At 45.4% G+C, this 17,762-nt stretch overlaps 1 protein-coding gene across 2 annotated transcripts in view; it reads right to left on the bottom strand.

Annotated features, from left to right (window-relative positions):
- SSH2 (slingshot protein phosphatase 2) overlaps positions 1–17,762 on the bottom strand; it is a 199,576-nt gene that overhangs the window by 30,285 nt on the left and 151,529 nt on the right. For both annotated transcript variants that reach the window (XM_029082054.2, XM_029082058.2), the window contains 4 exons: positions 13,389–13,453; positions 6,263–6,384; positions 1,494–1,562; positions 9–74 (listed from right to left, as the gene is read on the bottom strand). In XM_029082054.2, the coding sequence (XP_028937887.1) occupies positions 9–74; positions 1,494–1,562; positions 6,263–6,384; positions 13,389–13,453 (322 nt within the window). The remainder of the gene's footprint in view (positions 1–8; positions 75–1,493; positions 1,563–6,262; positions 6,385–13,388; positions 13,454–17,762) is intronic.

Genomic DNA, 17,762 nt, shown 5'->3' with positions numbered 1-17,762 from the left:
CTCCTTACCACATTGCCTGCACGGACACTGGCTTGAAAATATGAACCCTGTTATCTGTTGAAACGCTGAACCCACTAAGGAAAAAGAAGAGAGAGAAATGAGGAGAGTCCAACACAAGAGACAGAGGTGAGCACTTGGCTTATTTCAGTTGCAGTTCTTCCAAGTTCCTTTCCAACGCCTACTGATTTGAGGAGCCAGGAAATAGGAAGGACTCAGATGACTTTTTTTGGGAGACAGACTTTAACGAGGGGCTCTAGAGCAGGGTTGGGAAGGCCCAGCTGTTGCAATTTCCTGACAAAGCCAGGACAGAAGCTTCCCTCAATGCGGCTTTCCAATTGTAGGAACGGACCCCGCCGGGGTGGAACGTATTTCCGTTCAGGAGCCTTGGGGATTTCAATCAGATCGAGGAAGCAGCAGTGAGGGCTCCTTGGGCTCTGGGAACCCCTTGACAGGGCAAGTTCTGACAACACCGGAGTCACCGGGGGTGATGTTTTGGGCAGCTTTGTGCAGCTGGCACGGAGAGGGTGGCTGGCAGAGGGGCCCCACACTTGTTTTAATGGAACATACCATCCTCTGGGAGTGTTGCAAAAGTCACACGGGATCAGATTCGAGGGTGGGCCGGGCTAGCAGCTTTCATTTGCTTTGAGACACACCAAATTTATGGGCTTTTAAGAAGTAGCTTTTCAGTGGGGGAGATAAAATTCAAAAAATGTACCCGTTTCTTATAATCTGATACTATCATCTTCACAGCAGCGGGAAAGCCTCTTAGACTGCTGCCCCAAGAAGCAGAGTTAAGTAGACTTATGAAAAGGCTCAGCTTAGCTGGGACTGTCTGGGATTTTGTAGGTTTGCCTGGGCCTTGAGTGGTCGGAGTAAGGGCCAAGAGTGCCAGAATGTAAGGGACTCTCGCAACAGGATCAGTCTTTACACCCCTCTGCCGTCCAACTCCAGAGAGAAGAGAAGTGAAAAAAATCAGCCCCCCAAAATGTCGCTGCCCCCAGTGAATGGTAGGGGTGAGGGTGGTCTACGACCACTCTCTTCCCACGTTCCCCAAGAGCAGAGATCCTATTTTAGGAAACCCCACCCAGCCTTGACTTAAAAAGTCACGTGGACAGCTTTAGCTGGAACGAAGGGGAGGAAAAGATTGAAGTGACTTAGACCCTCTTGAAAAGGGAAAACTTGGGAAAAAATATTTTTCAAGAAAACATTTTCAATTTTTTCCCTCTTTTAAAACCTGCAGGTCTCTTCAATCATTCAATCGTATTTATTGAGCACTTGGAAAGTGAAAGGCTGTCATCATGGTGAAGAACCCCACTGGATTTGTGACTAACTTTTTACCTATGATCGTGGGGAAGCTGACAGTTATATTTCCCCCCTCCCCCCACACTTTATAACACAGTTGTTGTTGGAGTCCATTTAGCACCACGAGTGTGCAACGCAATGGTCCCGACCACCTTCTGCTTGCTGCAGAGAAAAGGTAGAGGAAAGCTTACCCATCGCCGTCCAAGTGAATGAGGGTGTCGCTCCAGAGGGGCAGGACCAAGCCCATGGTGCAAGTACTACTGCAAAAACAAGGCAAAGAAAGAGGGTGAGCTCCTAAATAAGTTCCTTCTCTTCATTATTCCAGTTGCTGAAACCCCCAGGCTCCCCAAATTCATCAGGGACGTTCGAGGAACAAGTTAACATTAGGTTAATAGAGATGCAGCACTGCACTGCACTGGATAGAGCCCAGGTCTAGTCAGAAGGGCCTGGGTTCTAATCCTGGCTCTGCCACTTGTCTGTTGTGTGACCTTGGGCAAGTCAATTTCACTATGCCTCATTTCCCTCATCTGTAAAATGGGGATTAAAACTGTGAGCCCCTTGTGGGACATGGACTGTGTTCAACCTGATCAGCTTGGCTCTACCCCAGTGCTTAGTACAGTGTGCGGCACATAGTAAGTGTTTAACAAATGAGATTTTAAAAAAATATTGAAGATTATCTTTAGTGACAAGCATTGTCCCAATCTTGTTTTGGTTTCTGGACATCAATTAGGCGAACTCTAACTTGGAGGTCAGAATCCACTACATTATTACACTCCCCCCTGCTGGCACACCCCATTAGTAAGAATGTTAGCAATGGAAAATGAGGCCCTTGTATGGGACTTTAACGCTAATGAATTCATACAACATCCCTGTAAGGTATCATCATCCCTACTTTATAGGGGAAGATTAGGTAACTGGCCCCAGGGACCATTTAGCAAGTCAATGAACAGGCTGGGACTAGCAGCCAAAAACTCCTGATCCCGGTTCTGGCTTCGGACCCCAAGCCACGTTGCCTCTCTGGATAGTAACAATCCCAAGGAAATAGCAAACCATCCACCAGATTTCCCTTGCACCACCTTTCCTGGCACAAACAATTGCATTCTTCTCACAGTTTTTCCTCCTAACTGCTGCACAGCACCTTGTTTTACAAGCACATGTTGTTCATTACCCTGGATGATGTCCCTCCTTCAAAAGCAGAGGCAAGGAAGTGTGGGGGGAGGGAGCCAAAACCTTAATGCTGAATGGGGTGAAGCCCGTGAGGGGTTAAAGAAGGTGAGACTGGATTGCTGTGCGGTGTTAAAATGTCTTGCATTGCACTCCGGCATTGTGTGTTACTCCCCACCTACACCGGAGATTCAAATCAGAATTGGAAATACCTTACAGCATACCTTACTCATATTGGGACCTGCTACCCCCTACTCCTCTCCCTCTCTTTCTCTCTCTCACATACACACACAGCTATCACTCCAGGAGAGAAACATTCAAACAACTATTTCTGTTGACTAAATGAGATGAGCTCATGGAAAATGTTCTTTGAACATGGCTTCCCAAGGTGGAGGGGGATTATTTTTAGGGTTGCTTTGCAGTGAGCGCTTAGCAGGGTCCCTAGCAACAAGTGTAACTTGGACTATAAATATTGAGGGTCCGCGGCCTAGGGACAAGCTGAGAGATTAAATAACCAGGGGAGAAAGCAGAAAGGCTCTGGGAGAGGGACCTGTGACTTTGTGGCTTCCAGGCAGGTCGGGAAGAGTGCCCTGCAGGAACCAACAGCAAATTCCTCACTCAAAAGGTTCCATTCCAATAGTGAGTTTCTTAACGTGGGCCGTTGAAGGAGACAGCAACATGCATGAGGTACAAGAAGCCTGGAACAAGCATAGCTTGGGTCTTTTCAGCTCGCCCAAGTGATCTTATTTTTATAGAGGAGTTTCCAAAGAGAAATCTCCAAACGTGTAGTTGGTCTAAGACTCTGTTGCTTTGACAGTTGCCCACATCTGAGGTGGGGTAATAGGTTTGTCGACTCAAACCAATTGAAATTGAAAGTCATGCTGAATTTATGTAGTCACTCCAACTCGGGTGAAATGAATTTGCTGGAGCAAACTTCATGCGTTCCATGGGTGAAAATTCTAGATAACCTGGCTTTTGCCTGGTTTTTACCTATGCTTTCAAACATTACGCTCTTATGCTCTAAGTTGTAAAGTAACATGAATTTCCATTAGTGATCGTTTTGATGGAAATGAAGCTGTGCTACCACTGAGCCTTCTGCACACCAATATCACTTCTCCTGTGGCTGATTTCTTCCTCAATTTATTGGCTGGGGAGCTTGACCAATGAAGTTGCCACCCAACCTCCTGACTCCCAGCAGCAGTAGTATCTAAGAAGCAGAACTAAAATGGAGAAGTGTTGCGCCTCTGATTGGATCCATATCAGGTCTTTCTCACTCCAATAAGTTTCTTTTCCATAATTGTCTTGTCTGGACTAATGCTGTCGAATCGCTTCCGACCGACAGCGACTCCATGGACACATCTCTCCTAGAATTCTCCACTCTCCACCTGCAACTGTTCTGCTAGAGCATCCATGTAGGACTAGTAAAACTACCTGTCTGACTTGGGGGGGGGGATTTGAGAAATATATTAGTAAACATTCTTTTATTTTTAAATGGTATTTGTTAAGTGCATACTATGTGCCAGGTACTGTACTAAGCGCTTGGGTAGATACAAGCTAATTAAGTTCAACAGAGTCTCATTTTACAGAGGAGAGAACTGAGGTATAGAGAAGTTAAGTGACTTGGCCAGGGTCACATTCATTCTGGCTTCTTAGTAAATCCAGACCAATGTTATTCAGATGACATCTGAGCCCTAATATACCTATCTGTACACACACACACACACACACACACATGCATGCACAAAATTGTAGGTCACAGAGCGCTGGCACCACCAAAGACCTACTCTGTTTGCGGGGACTCGTGAGAATGAACTGCCCTGACCCAGTCCAAAGTTAACAGAGTCCTCCCTTCACTGCTTTGAAAGATAATCCTCTGGTGGAACTTCCAGGATGGAGCCTGGATAACTAATCAAAGGGAAATCTTATCAGGAGGCGGATGGAGGAGGGTTAGGGAGGAAGAGATTTGACCCTAGAGCTGACATCGGCAACCAAAAATAGATAACCTACTGATCTTTCAGGGGCCCAGAAGTGGTGGTAGGCGCTACAAGAGGCTGGCAGGCTAGCCAGGGAGGCTCGGAGTGCCGTCCCCATAAATCACCGTGATGGCTGGGCACAATGACGACAGGTTTCTGGGGATAGGCATTTTCAAAGTGCTAGTGTGGGTGACAGGATCAGGGGGCCTGACCACACAATGCTGGCTGGTGAAAAGTTCATTCAAATATGATTTCTAAACACCAAGTCGCTAATCCTTGGCTCAGTCAGCTGAGACTGCTACTAGTTCATGACTCTTTGTGGCCAGATCTTCTCCACCCCCCTCTCCCCTATCCCACTCTAGTCTTTAACCAGGAAGTCTGTGCTCTGAGGCACCTGGCAGGATTTCCTGTGGCGTGTTATCTTGCATGGCCGAAGATCTGCTTAGCAGCTACATTCCCCAGCCCTCACAAGGTTTCTCCAGAGAAGGAGATGGGAATAGGGCAGGCTCTTAGCCCTGAGGGATGAAGCCGTTTGAACACCATGATGCCTTTGATCATGAGACCTTCCTCTGGGCTCGGGTCTGGGGTGCGCAACCTGAAAATCTTCCACACCAGGCCCTGGGCCCAAAGCCTCATGGACTCTTTAAATCTCGGAGGAAGCTGACATTTGTCAAGACATCTGACTGGCACGCTGGCAGCATTTCACTGGTTAGCCACAGAGAAGGAAAAAAATCACGGACCGATGCCAAGTTAGGGAACCTGTGTGCTCTGGACGCACTGACCAGACAGTGCTTATGGGCAAGGCTACCTGGCTGACCCAGTTAGCATACTGGTGTGTCCTGAAGCTAACCTACGCTAGAACAGTAACCAACTTGAGCATTCACTGGGAGGAAACTGCTTATTCAGCACTTTGTTCAGGGAGCCCGAGGAGGTCTCCCGCCACTGCTTCATAAAGACAGGCACGGAGAAAGATCCACTTCCTCTGTAAGCTCGTTATGGGCATGGAACAGGTCTGCTAATTCTGTCATATTGTACTCTTCCGAGCGCTTAGTACAGTGCTCTGCATAAAGTGCTTAACAAATACCACCGATTGATTCCTCACCAAACAAAGTTCTTACCATCAGCTTTAAAGAACTCAAAGAGCTTAGCCCCTCCTACCTTACCTTGCCGATCTCCCACTGACGCTTCACTCATCCTTCACTCCTCTAATGCCAACTAGTCACTGTACTTCAGTCTTGTCAATCTCACTGTGGAAACTCTGTCCACATCCTCCCTCTGGCCTGGACCACCCTCCCCCATCATATATGACAGACCACCACTCTCCCCGACCTTTAAAGCCTTACTAAAATCACATCTCCTCCAAGAAGCCTTCCCTCCTTAAGCCCTCATTCCCTCTACTTCCTCGCTTTTCTGCGTCATCTTCGCACTTGGATTTGTACTTTAAGCCCTTGATATTCACCCCACCCTCAGCCCCACAGCACTTACATACATATCTGGAATTTATTTATATTCATGTCTGTCTCCTCCTTAAAACTGTAAGCTTCTCGCGGATAAGGAACATATCTATCTACTCTGCTGTACTGTACTCTCCCCAGTGCTTAGTACAGTGCTCTGCGCATAGTAAGTGCTTGAAAAGCTCCAATGACTGAAGTGACACAGAGCCCAACTGTTCCCTTCAATGAACAATGATGCTCCTACTTCATTTCCCCCAGGATTTTTTGTGAGTGATTCTCTCGAGCAGACGCTGTGAAAGAGGGGAGCTCCCTGCTGATTCACACTGTGAATGAAAAGTTTATTTCAAAGGGAGTTTCCTTTTCCCGTACCTGTCATTGGAGGAGAAATCCATTCCCAGGACGATGCTTTCTTCAGTGTCTTGCCTACCATTGGTCGATACCACCACCATATACCGAGTGCGGTTCTGATACGTACTCTCCAGTCGAACAGCCTAGAGGTTAACAAGCAACAGGAAGTTCATTAGCTTTCAGCTTTTGCGGGGGTGGGGTGGGGGGGAGGGCTGGATCACCCATGGCAACGTCAGCGATGATCACAGTTTCTACCTTGCTTTCAAAGAGGAAATGGGAGGCATATTTCCCCAGAACACTGCCTGAAACCAGTCAGCACTGTACTAAAATGGATCGAAATCACATTGAGCAATGTGCTGGTGTCAGCCGCTACAGGACTGCTAGTGTTCCTGGCCAGCTTTAGCCCAAGGTCCATTATTTGAAAACTTTTCTTTTTAGCTTTGGAAATGGTTCTAGCTCATTGACCTTAAAGAAACACCTCCACAAGGATCATATGGCAGATGATCAACAGATGATCGCAATGGCATCTGTTAATTGCTCACTATGTGGCAAGTAGATACAAAATAATCAGGCTGGGCACTGTCCCTGTCCCATGTGGGGCTCACATTCTAAAGGGGAGGGAGAACGGCTATTGAATCCCCATTTTACATATAAGGAAACAGAGGCACAGAGAAGATAAGTGACTTGGTCCAAGGTTACTCAGAAGGTTAGTGGCAGAACAGGGACTAGAACCCAGGTCTTCCAACTCCCAAGACTACAACTCTTTCCACTAGGTCATGCTGCTCTCTCATTTACTTATTAATTCAGTCTGTTCTATAAAGTAAGGTTTGTGCTCCTGAAGGACTCTGTGTGAAGGAAGCCTCGCATTGTACTCTTGCCTTAACCAACACTGCATGCCTGTGCAAAGCCATTTTTTCCCAACACACATCCCATCCCATCCAGGTACAGGGGTGCTATTCTTAATCTGAAATAGCATTCCAACCAAAACGTGCAATGGCAGAATTGTTGGCACTAAAAGACATCCTGATCCTTTAGAGCCAAGGGAGTATGTTCTCAAAGCAGAATTTGTTCAGTCCCAAATATCCCTGTTTATGGTGGAACAGGGCAGAATTCCTTCCTATTATACCCTGGAAAAAGGGGAACTGGATGGACTAGGGGATCCCTCAAACACTACCCCAAGAAGAAAGATCAATCATCAGAATTTACTGAGTGACTATGATATGCCATTACTATGCTAAACGCTGGGGGTAGATAAAAGATAATCAGATTGGACACAGTTTCTGCCCCGCATTGGGATCCCAGCCTAAGAGGGAGCAGGAGTAGACTGCAAGCTTGCTGTGGACAGAAACCATGTCTATGAACTCTCTTATACTGTACTCTCCCAAGGGCTTTGTACAGTGCTCTGCACACAGTAAGTGCTCAATGAATATGATTGAGCAGGAACAGATGAATGCTCTTTTGGATGTTCACACCTTATCTCTCCTCTAGACCATACGCTCTTTGTGGGCAAGGAACATTTCTCAACTCTGTTGCACTGTACTCTCCCAAGTGCTTAGTATGGTGCTCTGCACACAGTAAACTCTCAAATACTGTGGTTTGATCTCTCTTCCGAGCAATGTTTGAGAGATGCACTAGTCAATTCAAGTTCCCCTTTTTCATGGTATAAGGGGTAGAACTCCTCCCGCACTCCCTCTGTGCTCCCTACCAGATCCATGCCAACTTGAGCTCATGTGGCACCCACAGAGAGCTAGACCCTGAGGTCAGCGTGGGAATCCGTTCCATACTGGCTTGTGCTCCTCCCCTCTGCTCTCCTCAAACAGCAGCATGCCTGTCTAAACTCCCTGCTTGCTTCTCACAAGAGCTGACACAACAAGAATGCAATCCCAGTATCCCACTGCCAAGTATACAAGACACTGAGTTGTACTTGCTGACTGGCTGTTCCTGGAGTCTGTATCAGATTAATTCAAGCAAAACACATTTAAGAGAAGCCAAGAGGCATTAAATCTCCGAAGGGATTTGATGAGACTGTAGATTAGCCAGAGTGAGCCCAGGTAAACTGAAAGGAAGAACATACACCCGCTAGCCAAGACGGTGGTTTGTGATGATGCGTACTTGGCTCCACACCGGGGAAAGCAGTTTCTCTTCCACCAGAGACAACTATGGCTTTTTAACATTCCCAGAAACACAAAATAAAATGGAGGGTGGTACAGGGTGTGGGATTATTAGGGAAGATCTTAACTGCGCTTTATCTATTAATTTATGTTAGCTTGGGCTGGTTCTAATCTAAACAAACTGGCCCTTCCTCCTCTCTGCTTCCTGAGTTTCCTCACTGCAGGGCTTTCTGAAGGGTTTAGTGGCTTTTGCCTGGCTAGGGCCCTGTGGATTTCTGAACTGATAAGGCTCAGGGGTGAACTCTGTGGAACTGATCTGCTGGGGATGGAGGCACACCGCCCACTGACACTTGCCAAGCAAGGGACAATTAATTGGCTGAGCCAGAGCAGGTAACAAAAAAGAAATCTTTGGAAGTCATATTTGATACCAAGGTAGACAAACAGGGGTAGGAAGGGAGTTTTAACTGAGTATGAGGCTCAGGGAGAGCAGTAGACATTCCATAATTAGAGAGAGGAAAGCTTTTATTCTTAGACACACTCAGCTTTTAATCAATCAGTTAGTGGTATTGAGTGCTTACTGTGTGCACAGCACTGTATTGAGCTCTTGGGACAGTAACAGCCGAGTTGGTAAGGCACATTCCCTGCCTAGACCCCTCATTCAATCAGTATTTATGTTCAAAGCACTCGGGAGATGACAAAGGAGTTAGTAGACATGAGTCTTGTCTTATTGACTTTCTTCCTTTTTTTTTAATCTAAGGGTGTCGCCATAATTTATTCAACAAGTAGAATAATGATAATCTGCAAGATATTGATAAAACACGATGGGATGAGAAAAAAAATCTAGGTGGGTGCTCAATGAGAAAGGCTGGATTCACAGAATAATTATAGTCTCCCTGGTCGTTCTCCTCCTGGTGAGGATTGACTCTTTCTTGAGGGGAAAAAAGAACTGACAAAGCCACAGCAGTGGAGTTGTAAGAAACTCCCAGCCTTTGTGAAGGTGGGCGCTCTAAAGGCACTAATTATGGGGAAGGTCAGGCACGGCTCTTTCAGCTTTTTCCTGTTGCAAAAATCTTTTGCGGGAACACATGAGGATTGAAGGCAAAGCAAGGGGAAGTGGCCTTGAGCTGTAGAAGGAGGGACTGAAGTTACAGCCCAGTTCTTCCTGACCATGGGGGCTGTTTGCAAACTGAATAGAGTGAGATCAGAAGGGAAGCTCAATCACCTACTCCAAAGCTCTTTGGAAACAAGGAAGATTCTCCTGTGTCTGAGGTGGTCGAGGTGAAGTCCTTTAAAACAGGGGGATGACCAATATGACTCTCAATATCTCTTCTATTTTTAGGAAATTAATTAAGAATGAAAATTTTGTGGGAAGTAAGCACAAAATGAGTGGGGGTCAGGAGTTTTCCTTATGTGGCTGGCCCCTCTGGGAGAGGATTACTGTAATCTAATAATCTAATTTACTCTACTAAACCGATTTGAGTAGCACTGATTAGAAGGGCAGCCTTTCTCTATGACCCCTTTAAAATCAGCCTAAACCCCAAAGTCTCCAGGAACTGATGTAGAATACTTTCTTTCCAAAGAGACAGTGACTTAGAAGCACATGACCTTGTGTGTACAAAATGTCCTATCAGCTCTTTTGAGCTACCCACAGTTAAGGCAGAGCGTAATTTAGGATTCTTAGGAATGGTAGAGTCAGTGAAATTGATTCAGTTATCCCATGGGGAAAACACATTTTCTTCCTAAGTAGGCTCCTGATAGAGGTTCACTGTGATTACATTTCAGAATCATCATAGCTTTGCACTGGAATAAGCCTTGATGTTCAATTGACCACCCTTTATTTTAAGAAACAAATGCACTAAGTAATCCCAGGCAGATGAGAATCTTTCCAGTGAAACTGATCAATCGATGGTATTTATTGAGAGCTTATTATGTGCAGAGCACTGTACTAAGCACTTGGGAGAATACAATGCAACAGAATTAGCAGACATCTTCCCTCTCCATAACAGGTTTACAGCCTAGAGAAGAGTTTACAGTTTAGAAAACGATTGACAATCTTCATGCCATCCAGTCCAGTATTTTACATCGCCCCAGGAGTCTAGAAAATATTTCTTATATTCAACCAGAAGACTTAATGCTCCAGTTTTTTTAATGGTATCTGTTAAGTGCTTACTATGTGCCAGGCACTATACTAAGCACTGGGGTAGGCACAAGGTAAATCAAGTTGGACACAATCCATACCCCAAGTGGAGCTCACAGTCTAAATCTCCATTTTAAAGATGAGGTAAGAGGCACAGATAAGTCAAGAGACTCGCCCAAGTTCACACAGGACACATGTGGCAGAGCCAGGATTAGAGCCTAGGTCCTCTGACTCCCAGGATTGTGTTCTTTCCACTAGGCTTCTCGGGTTAAGATTCCTTCTTCGTGTTCTCTCACTGGAAGTAGAGAAGAGTTGACCACCATCCTCTGTCCTCTAGACTGAAGCTGACTGTGGGCAGGGAATGTGCCTGCATATTGCTATACTTTCTCCCAAGCGCTTAGTACAGTGCTCTGCCCACAATAAGTGCTCAATAAATACGATTTACGGGCTGTTAGCCTCTGCCACAAAGTTATGAAAAACAGACATTTGGCCACATATGCTAAACTAGAATGCGCCCCATTAAACAACTCAATATTTTATTTTCAAAAAGTCATACAATTCATCCCAGCTGCTTCTCCAGGTCACCTGGTACAACTGCTCCTCTTACCAACATCCTCTTCTAACAACAGCCTCAAATGAAGCATTTCCTGATTATACTGCAGCCATTTGTGAACTGTAATCTTGTTTGCTTTAGAATTTGCCAAGTACTGGAGCCTTTCATCATGCCCCTACATGTAATATTTATCTCTCTGGAGGGGAAACCACATTCTAAAGGGCCAAAGTCTAGACAGGAGGCTCAAGCAATTCACCTGAAGTGGCTAGTTCTGGAATATGTAAATATACTTCCCTCCAGCAGCAACAATATCAGAGTGAAACATTATTTTAGGGTCCAGCTCCCCAGGTAGGTGGTAAGCTCTTTAAAGGCAGAGAATGGGAAAACTAACTATCAGTATCTTTCCTAAATGCTTAGTACAGTGCTCTGCAAACAGTAGTTACTTAGTATTGACTGACTGATGGGGGTTAAATTTCTAATTGGCTTTAGAGGCAGAACTAAATTATGGAAGATTCTTTTCTTGTCCAAAGGAAATGATCCCCGGTAGCAGTTCCTCAGTTTCTCCATCTTTCTGAGCTCAAGAAAGTTTTGGAGGCATTTCAAATTAGATCTGAGGGCGGGTTTTCTTAAAACCAAAAACTAACTTTCTGCCCATTATTATTTTTAACAAGGCCATATGATATTTATTAGCCCATCTCAATTAATCAATACCAGAGTGACAACTGATTTACCATAAGTTTGTCCTTCTTAGTCTTAATCACCCAGAATTTAATTTCTTTTAGACCTGGCCTAATTTCAAGTCTTGGACCTACACCAATTTGCATGGCTACTTCAGAATCATTTTCCTCATTTACTTGATTCTGCAAAAAACAACCCATAATTCACGCAAGGAGTTCAAATTCCAAACAGGAACTCATCCCAGAGAAAAAGATCAAATTTTTTATGATTAATATTTAAATTTACAATCTCAGCTGTGTAAAAACAGAAGACATTTGACAATTTTTGTTTACTCTTGGGTCACTCAAAAAAATAAATAAATAAAAACAGAGGTTCCAGTTGTCTCTCCAACTTTTAACCTTATGCAAAGTCCCAAGATGACAGTTTTAGCATTCCAAATTTAATTCGAAACAAAAGACCTTGCTTTGGTCTATAAAAGCCCCTTTCAGTTATAAAAAGTGCTAATTTGTCCAAAGTCAAACAATGTATTCAGTGATCTTGCTCAAAGATGACTCACTCAATAGTCTGAAACATAATGACTGTATGTGCATAACATCCCAACAGAACTGTAAAACGCCTTGATGTCATTTCTAAACTCTGAATTAATTATGCAGCTTCAGCCTTCTCTTCTGAATTTACATTTTATAAACATAAAACAGCTGAAATTACACATTCCAGCTACGAAAGTGAAGATTCAGTTGCCAAGTGAATGGGCCTAACTGCTTCCTTAAAGCACGGCTGCTCCTCGGAGGACGTAAGATATTTTGCCATCAAGAGAAGCGCCCAATCCCCCAGAAAGATTATCAATGAAAAGTCCCAGAAAGAAACACTATGAATCTACCTTCGCTCTCCAGCACCACATAATGCTTTTGGAGATTTCCAGGCCCAAGAAAATGTTCTTTTATGACTCAGAAAGTATTGAGAAAAAGATGGAGAGTAACACTGGGCCAAGTCTGCAACTTTTAGAGTATTAATAATAATGCTGGTATTTGTTAAGGGCTTACTATGTGCCGAGCACTGTTCTAAGCGCTGGGGTAGATTAAGTGAACAAGCACCTCTAGGATAGAGAAGGCTGTACTGTACATAGAGGATTCGAAGTGAAATGTTATCAACAGTGTGGTCACGGGCGCGGCTCTGCCCCGAAGAGCCGACGTATGGCCAGTAGTAGTCCTCATTCATGTGGCAAACATGGAAATGGCCCCGTGGCAGGGGCCAAGGCCACTATGGGCAGCCTGGGCCGATTTTCAACTCTGTCTCCTGAGACTTCTGGTAGATGGAATTGGAGTTGAGGTTTGAGAGCCTGGAAGTGGGGGTTCAGGTTTACATTCTATTTGAGTTTCAGAGAAAATCTCCAGTACCCTAAAACCGGATAACCAAAAAACCCCGTTAACATTTAAAAGAACCCCTCTAGGCCACCTTATCTATAATGAACCAGAAACCAAAGCATTACAGCCTGTCAAGAGGGAATGAAAGTATTTAATAGTTCACCTCTCCCTTAGAGAGAAAAGCGTGGCAGTAGAATTAGAAATCAGGTGGAATTAGAAATCAGGTGGCGACCAGCTGCTTTAAACCTTGCTGCCTGGAGTTTACAGCTTGAGTGACCTTAACAGGCTAGGAGCGAAAACTCACCAATCTTATGTTGTCTTCTGGGCGAAGCAACAGGAACATCGCCTGCAGGTGCTGCTGAAGATCCCCTAGAAAACAGCCCCCCCCAAACGGTTATTAATGACACTGAGGTTCCGGCATCATTCAGACAGTAGCTCTTGCCTCCACCCTCTTGGAAACACAAGGAAAAGGGAAACCTTGTAGCATGTCTGGACTCCAAGCACTAATGTCATCTACGAGGCAAGGAGCATAACTACTAATTCTATAGTGCCCTCCTTCAAGCATCTAGACCAGTGCTCTGAGCACAGGAAGCATTCACTAAATACTCTTGATTGACTGATGGCAGGGGTGGCTGGGTAGCCACCTCTTCTGGAAGAGAGGAAGGTTGCCTGCTGCCTCCTTCCAGCTCTAGGGTGGGAATGAATTATCTGGATAAACCCATTCTGGATAATCCATTCAAGTACTGGCAAATTCATTTATTTATTCAGGAAACTTAGGGATGAAATCAACTCATTTGTAGCACTGTCTCTGCTCAGCAGAGCATGCCTGTTAGAGGACCAGGGGGTGGGTAAACTGGATTAGGGAGGGTCCTCTAGCCTGTACAGGAGGAGCCTGCTATACCTATGCTCTCTGAGGACAGGGATCATGTCTACTAATTATTGTAATCAATCCCTGGTAGTTAGTGAGCACTTACTGCATGCGGAGCATCAAATGAAGCGCTTGGGAAAGTTTGATACTATAAAGTTGGTAGACCTGATCCTTGCCCACAAGGAGTTTACAGACTACATTGGGAGACACACGAAAAATAAGTTACTGATATCTAAGTGTTGTGGAGCTGAGGGTGGGGTGAATATCAAATGTTTAAGGGGAACAGATGTGAGTGCATAGGTGATGAAGAGGGGTGGGCAGGTAGGGAAATGAGGGTTTAGTCAGGGGATATCTTTGGGGGAGTCGTGATTTTAAGAAGGCTTTGAAGGTGAGAGTTGTGGTCTGTTGGATATGAAGGGGAAGGGAGTTCCGGGCCAGAGGGTGGATGTGGGAAGGCGTCGGTGGAAGGACAGATACTGAGGTAAGGTATACTGAGTAGGTTGGTGTTAGAGGAGCAGAGTGTGCAGGTTGGGTTGCAGTTGATCAAGAGCTTAAAACAGTGGTCTCCACTCAGTAAGTGCTCAATAAACACCACTGATTGATTGACTGAGATCAGTGAGGTAAGGTAGGTGGGGGAAAGGTGATTGTCTTCAAACTGATAGCCAGGAGTTTCTGTTTGAGGTGGGGGTGGATGGGCAACCACTGGAAGTTTCTGAGGCATGGGGAGATATGGACTGATCTTTTTTAAGAAAAATGATCTAGGCAGCAGAGTGAAGAATGGGGTGAAGAGGAAAGAGACAGGAGAAGGGAGGCCAGCAAGAAGGCTGATGCAGTAGTCACGGCAGGATATGATAAGGGCTTGAATCAATGTGGTAGCCATTTGGATGGAGAAGAAAGGACAGATTCTAGAGATGTAAAGGTGGAATCCAAGTGCCTAGTACAGAGGCCTGGTCATTTAAGCATGCAATAAATACTACTGACTGACTGAAAGAAGTCCTGGACACACATTCACCTCCCTGGAGAGGAGATTCAGAATCAGTTGACCTATTGAGGTCCCTGAGCTGTCTGATTTTTTGAGGAGCCCCACAGCTCTGCTAATTCTTCTCCTGCTAGCAAAGCTTGAGCCATGGAGAGCAAGCTCCCATTTGAAATATGGGGTAGGTGTCCTGCTTGCCTGTCTTCAGGCCAGATTCCATCTCCACAATGGTGATTAATAATCCAAAGAGAACAAGTCTCTAGTGTGTGTGCCTACTGAACATAGCTTTTTGCCGGCTTCGGGGGGGTTAAAGGTTACACACCGCCTCCCCCAACCCCCACCCCTGAGGCTTTGGGCCTTAAAATTGGCCGATTGTTCCTGGCTGCTTTCCAATTCCCTCCCTACTTGCATCCTCACCTTCTCTGGCTCACCCTGCATTACTGATATAGGATTTCCTCAAGTTAATTCCTCTAAAAGGTTTTCCCATCCTCTCTCCTACAGTGGAAACCACAGGCACTGCCCCGACTGATCCCAAAGAGTATGGGATTTTTTTTTTTTAGCTGGGGGACGGGAAGAGGAAGAGTTGACAACTGGACTTTGATCGCAGAGGGCATCTTTGGGAAGTTGTATCTTAGGAAAACTAAACTCCATCCATCCACGTCCAGCTTTTATTTATGAAAGGTCTCAGGGCCCCAAGCCCAGTCACCCACTGCTGATGCAGCCATTGTTCACATTCAGGAACTCAAGGCCGTGGAAGTAATGATCTGCCAGGTGCCCTCACAGCTGTTGATTATAAAAAAGAAAAGACCTAGAGCAAGTTGTTCAACGGGTTTCTCTCTTTTCTGGATGTCAGGGAGGGGTCTGGGAGTCAAAGTATGATGATTATTATTATTTTTTAAATAAAAGGAGTTTGATTGCTTCCCTTCATTTCCCCATGGTCTCCAAATTGCTCAACCCCTGAGGAGGGAGAAAACTTTCAAAGTGGAGTGAGTTTCGGCAGAAGCGTCTCACTCCGTTCTGATGCGATGGAGGCTTTGTTCGGCCCTGAGATGCAGTCTTTCATAATAATGTTGGTATTTGTTAAGCGCTTACTATGTGCAGAACACTGTTCTAAGCACTGGGGTAGACATAGGGGAATCAGGTTGTCCCACATGGGGCTCACAGTCTTAATCCCCATTTTACAGATGAGGTAACTGAGGCCCAGAGAAGTTAAGTGACTTGCCCACAGTCACACAGCTGACAAGTGGCAGAGCCGGGATTCGAACTCATGACCTCTGACTCCAAAGCCCTCTCTTTCCACTGAGCCACGCTGCTGCTTTCATAACCCTGAGTGCCAGCAGCAGGAATGAGGTGAGGTGGTCAAAACTCTGATATACCAAGTGGAGTCGCTGGGACCAGAGGTGACTGGAATTCAAGGCTCAGGTGCTGCTTGTGCAATCCACATCCAGCGGAGTGTGGGTTTGACGAAACCTCTCCACGTCCAGTTTAGTTTGAGAGAGGGAAGATGAAAGGGTAGTCGAGTCCATCACCCATGGCTTTTCCTCTTTCCCTTCCCCTAGGCTCACTCTGCCTCCCTTGCTCTCTTGGTCATGATCCAATCAGCTCATTTGAAGGATGGGAGAGAGCCTGGTAGAAAGTAGAGGGATGCTCAGTTCTTGAAACAAGGCCAGTAGGGAAATGTCCCACAGGGACATTTGCCTACAAAGGCAAAGTCTGGGCTCGGCTGGACTCCCGTCACCTCACTTGTGTCAGACATTTTGTTTTTTTCATGGTATTTGTTTAGCGCTTATTATGTGCCAGGCACTGTACTAAGCACTGGGACAAATACAAGCCAATCAGATTGGACATAGTTTTTGTCCCACATTGGGCTCACCGCCTTAATCCCCATTTTACAGATGAGGTAACTGAGGCACAGAGAGGTGAAGTGACTGGGCCAAGCTCAAACAGCATTCAAGTGGTGGAGCTGGGATTAGAACCCAGGTCCATCTGACTCTCTGGCCCATGCTCTATCCACCAAATTGCTTCTCAGTTTTCTCACTCACTTTCTCAGGGGTAAGACTCCACTTTACAGTCTTCACTTTATCTTGGAGCGCTTACATTATTTTCTCTTAAATTATCATTGGAAAGGGCATACTTACTATTGGCAAAAAGTATCTTTTTAACATTTTAAATATTGATGGTTACTTGAAGCAGGCAGTACTCCAGGCAAAAAGCTTGGGAGGAAAGTGCTCATTGTGGGCATGGAAGAGTTTTACCAACTCTCTTATATTGTATTCTCCCTAGCACTGAGTACACTGCTTTGCATACAGTAAGGGCTCAATAAACATCATTGGTTGATTGATTCAAAGTGTAATTCCCACTCAGTCAGTTCTGGGACATCTGCTCAGGGCTTATTTGGTGCCCTTGTAGTTCTCGATCCTGTTGTTTCCCTGCCGCTTCCCAAGCTTGTCCCCTGGTTAGCCACACTGCTCTGAGCCAGGCCCAGAATAATGGTATGGTCTGGCCTGAGTGAGCTGCATTTATATTCACTGCCCAACCTGTTTGGGTCCAGACCACAAATCAAGACCATTCAGCTGGTCTAAAATTTATGGGGTCTTTTTTTTTTTGGGGGGGGGTAGGGGAGTGGAGGATGGGGTAATTTCATTAACAAGCATCAAGTGGAAGATTGAGGCAAGGAGAAGAAAGGCCCAGTGAAGCTAGAAACCCTTAAGAGCTGCTGATTCCACTTCTGGTTACATGCCCCCAAGAAATTCCCTCAGTGATTTGGCCAGACAAGCTGGATTTAAACCAATCCTCAAACCAGGCCTTTTATTCTCTCTTTCTTTTACTACGGA

Source organism: Ornithorhynchus anatinus, chromosome 17 (genome assembly GCF_004115215.2).
Source record: "Ornithorhynchus anatinus isolate Pmale09 chromosome 17, mOrnAna1.pri.v4, whole genome shotgun sequence".
Classification (NCBI taxonomy): domain Eukaryota; kingdom Metazoa; phylum Chordata; class Mammalia; order Monotremata; family Ornithorhynchidae; genus Ornithorhynchus; species Ornithorhynchus anatinus.
This window is presented reverse-complemented; position numbering and strand designations above follow the sequence as displayed.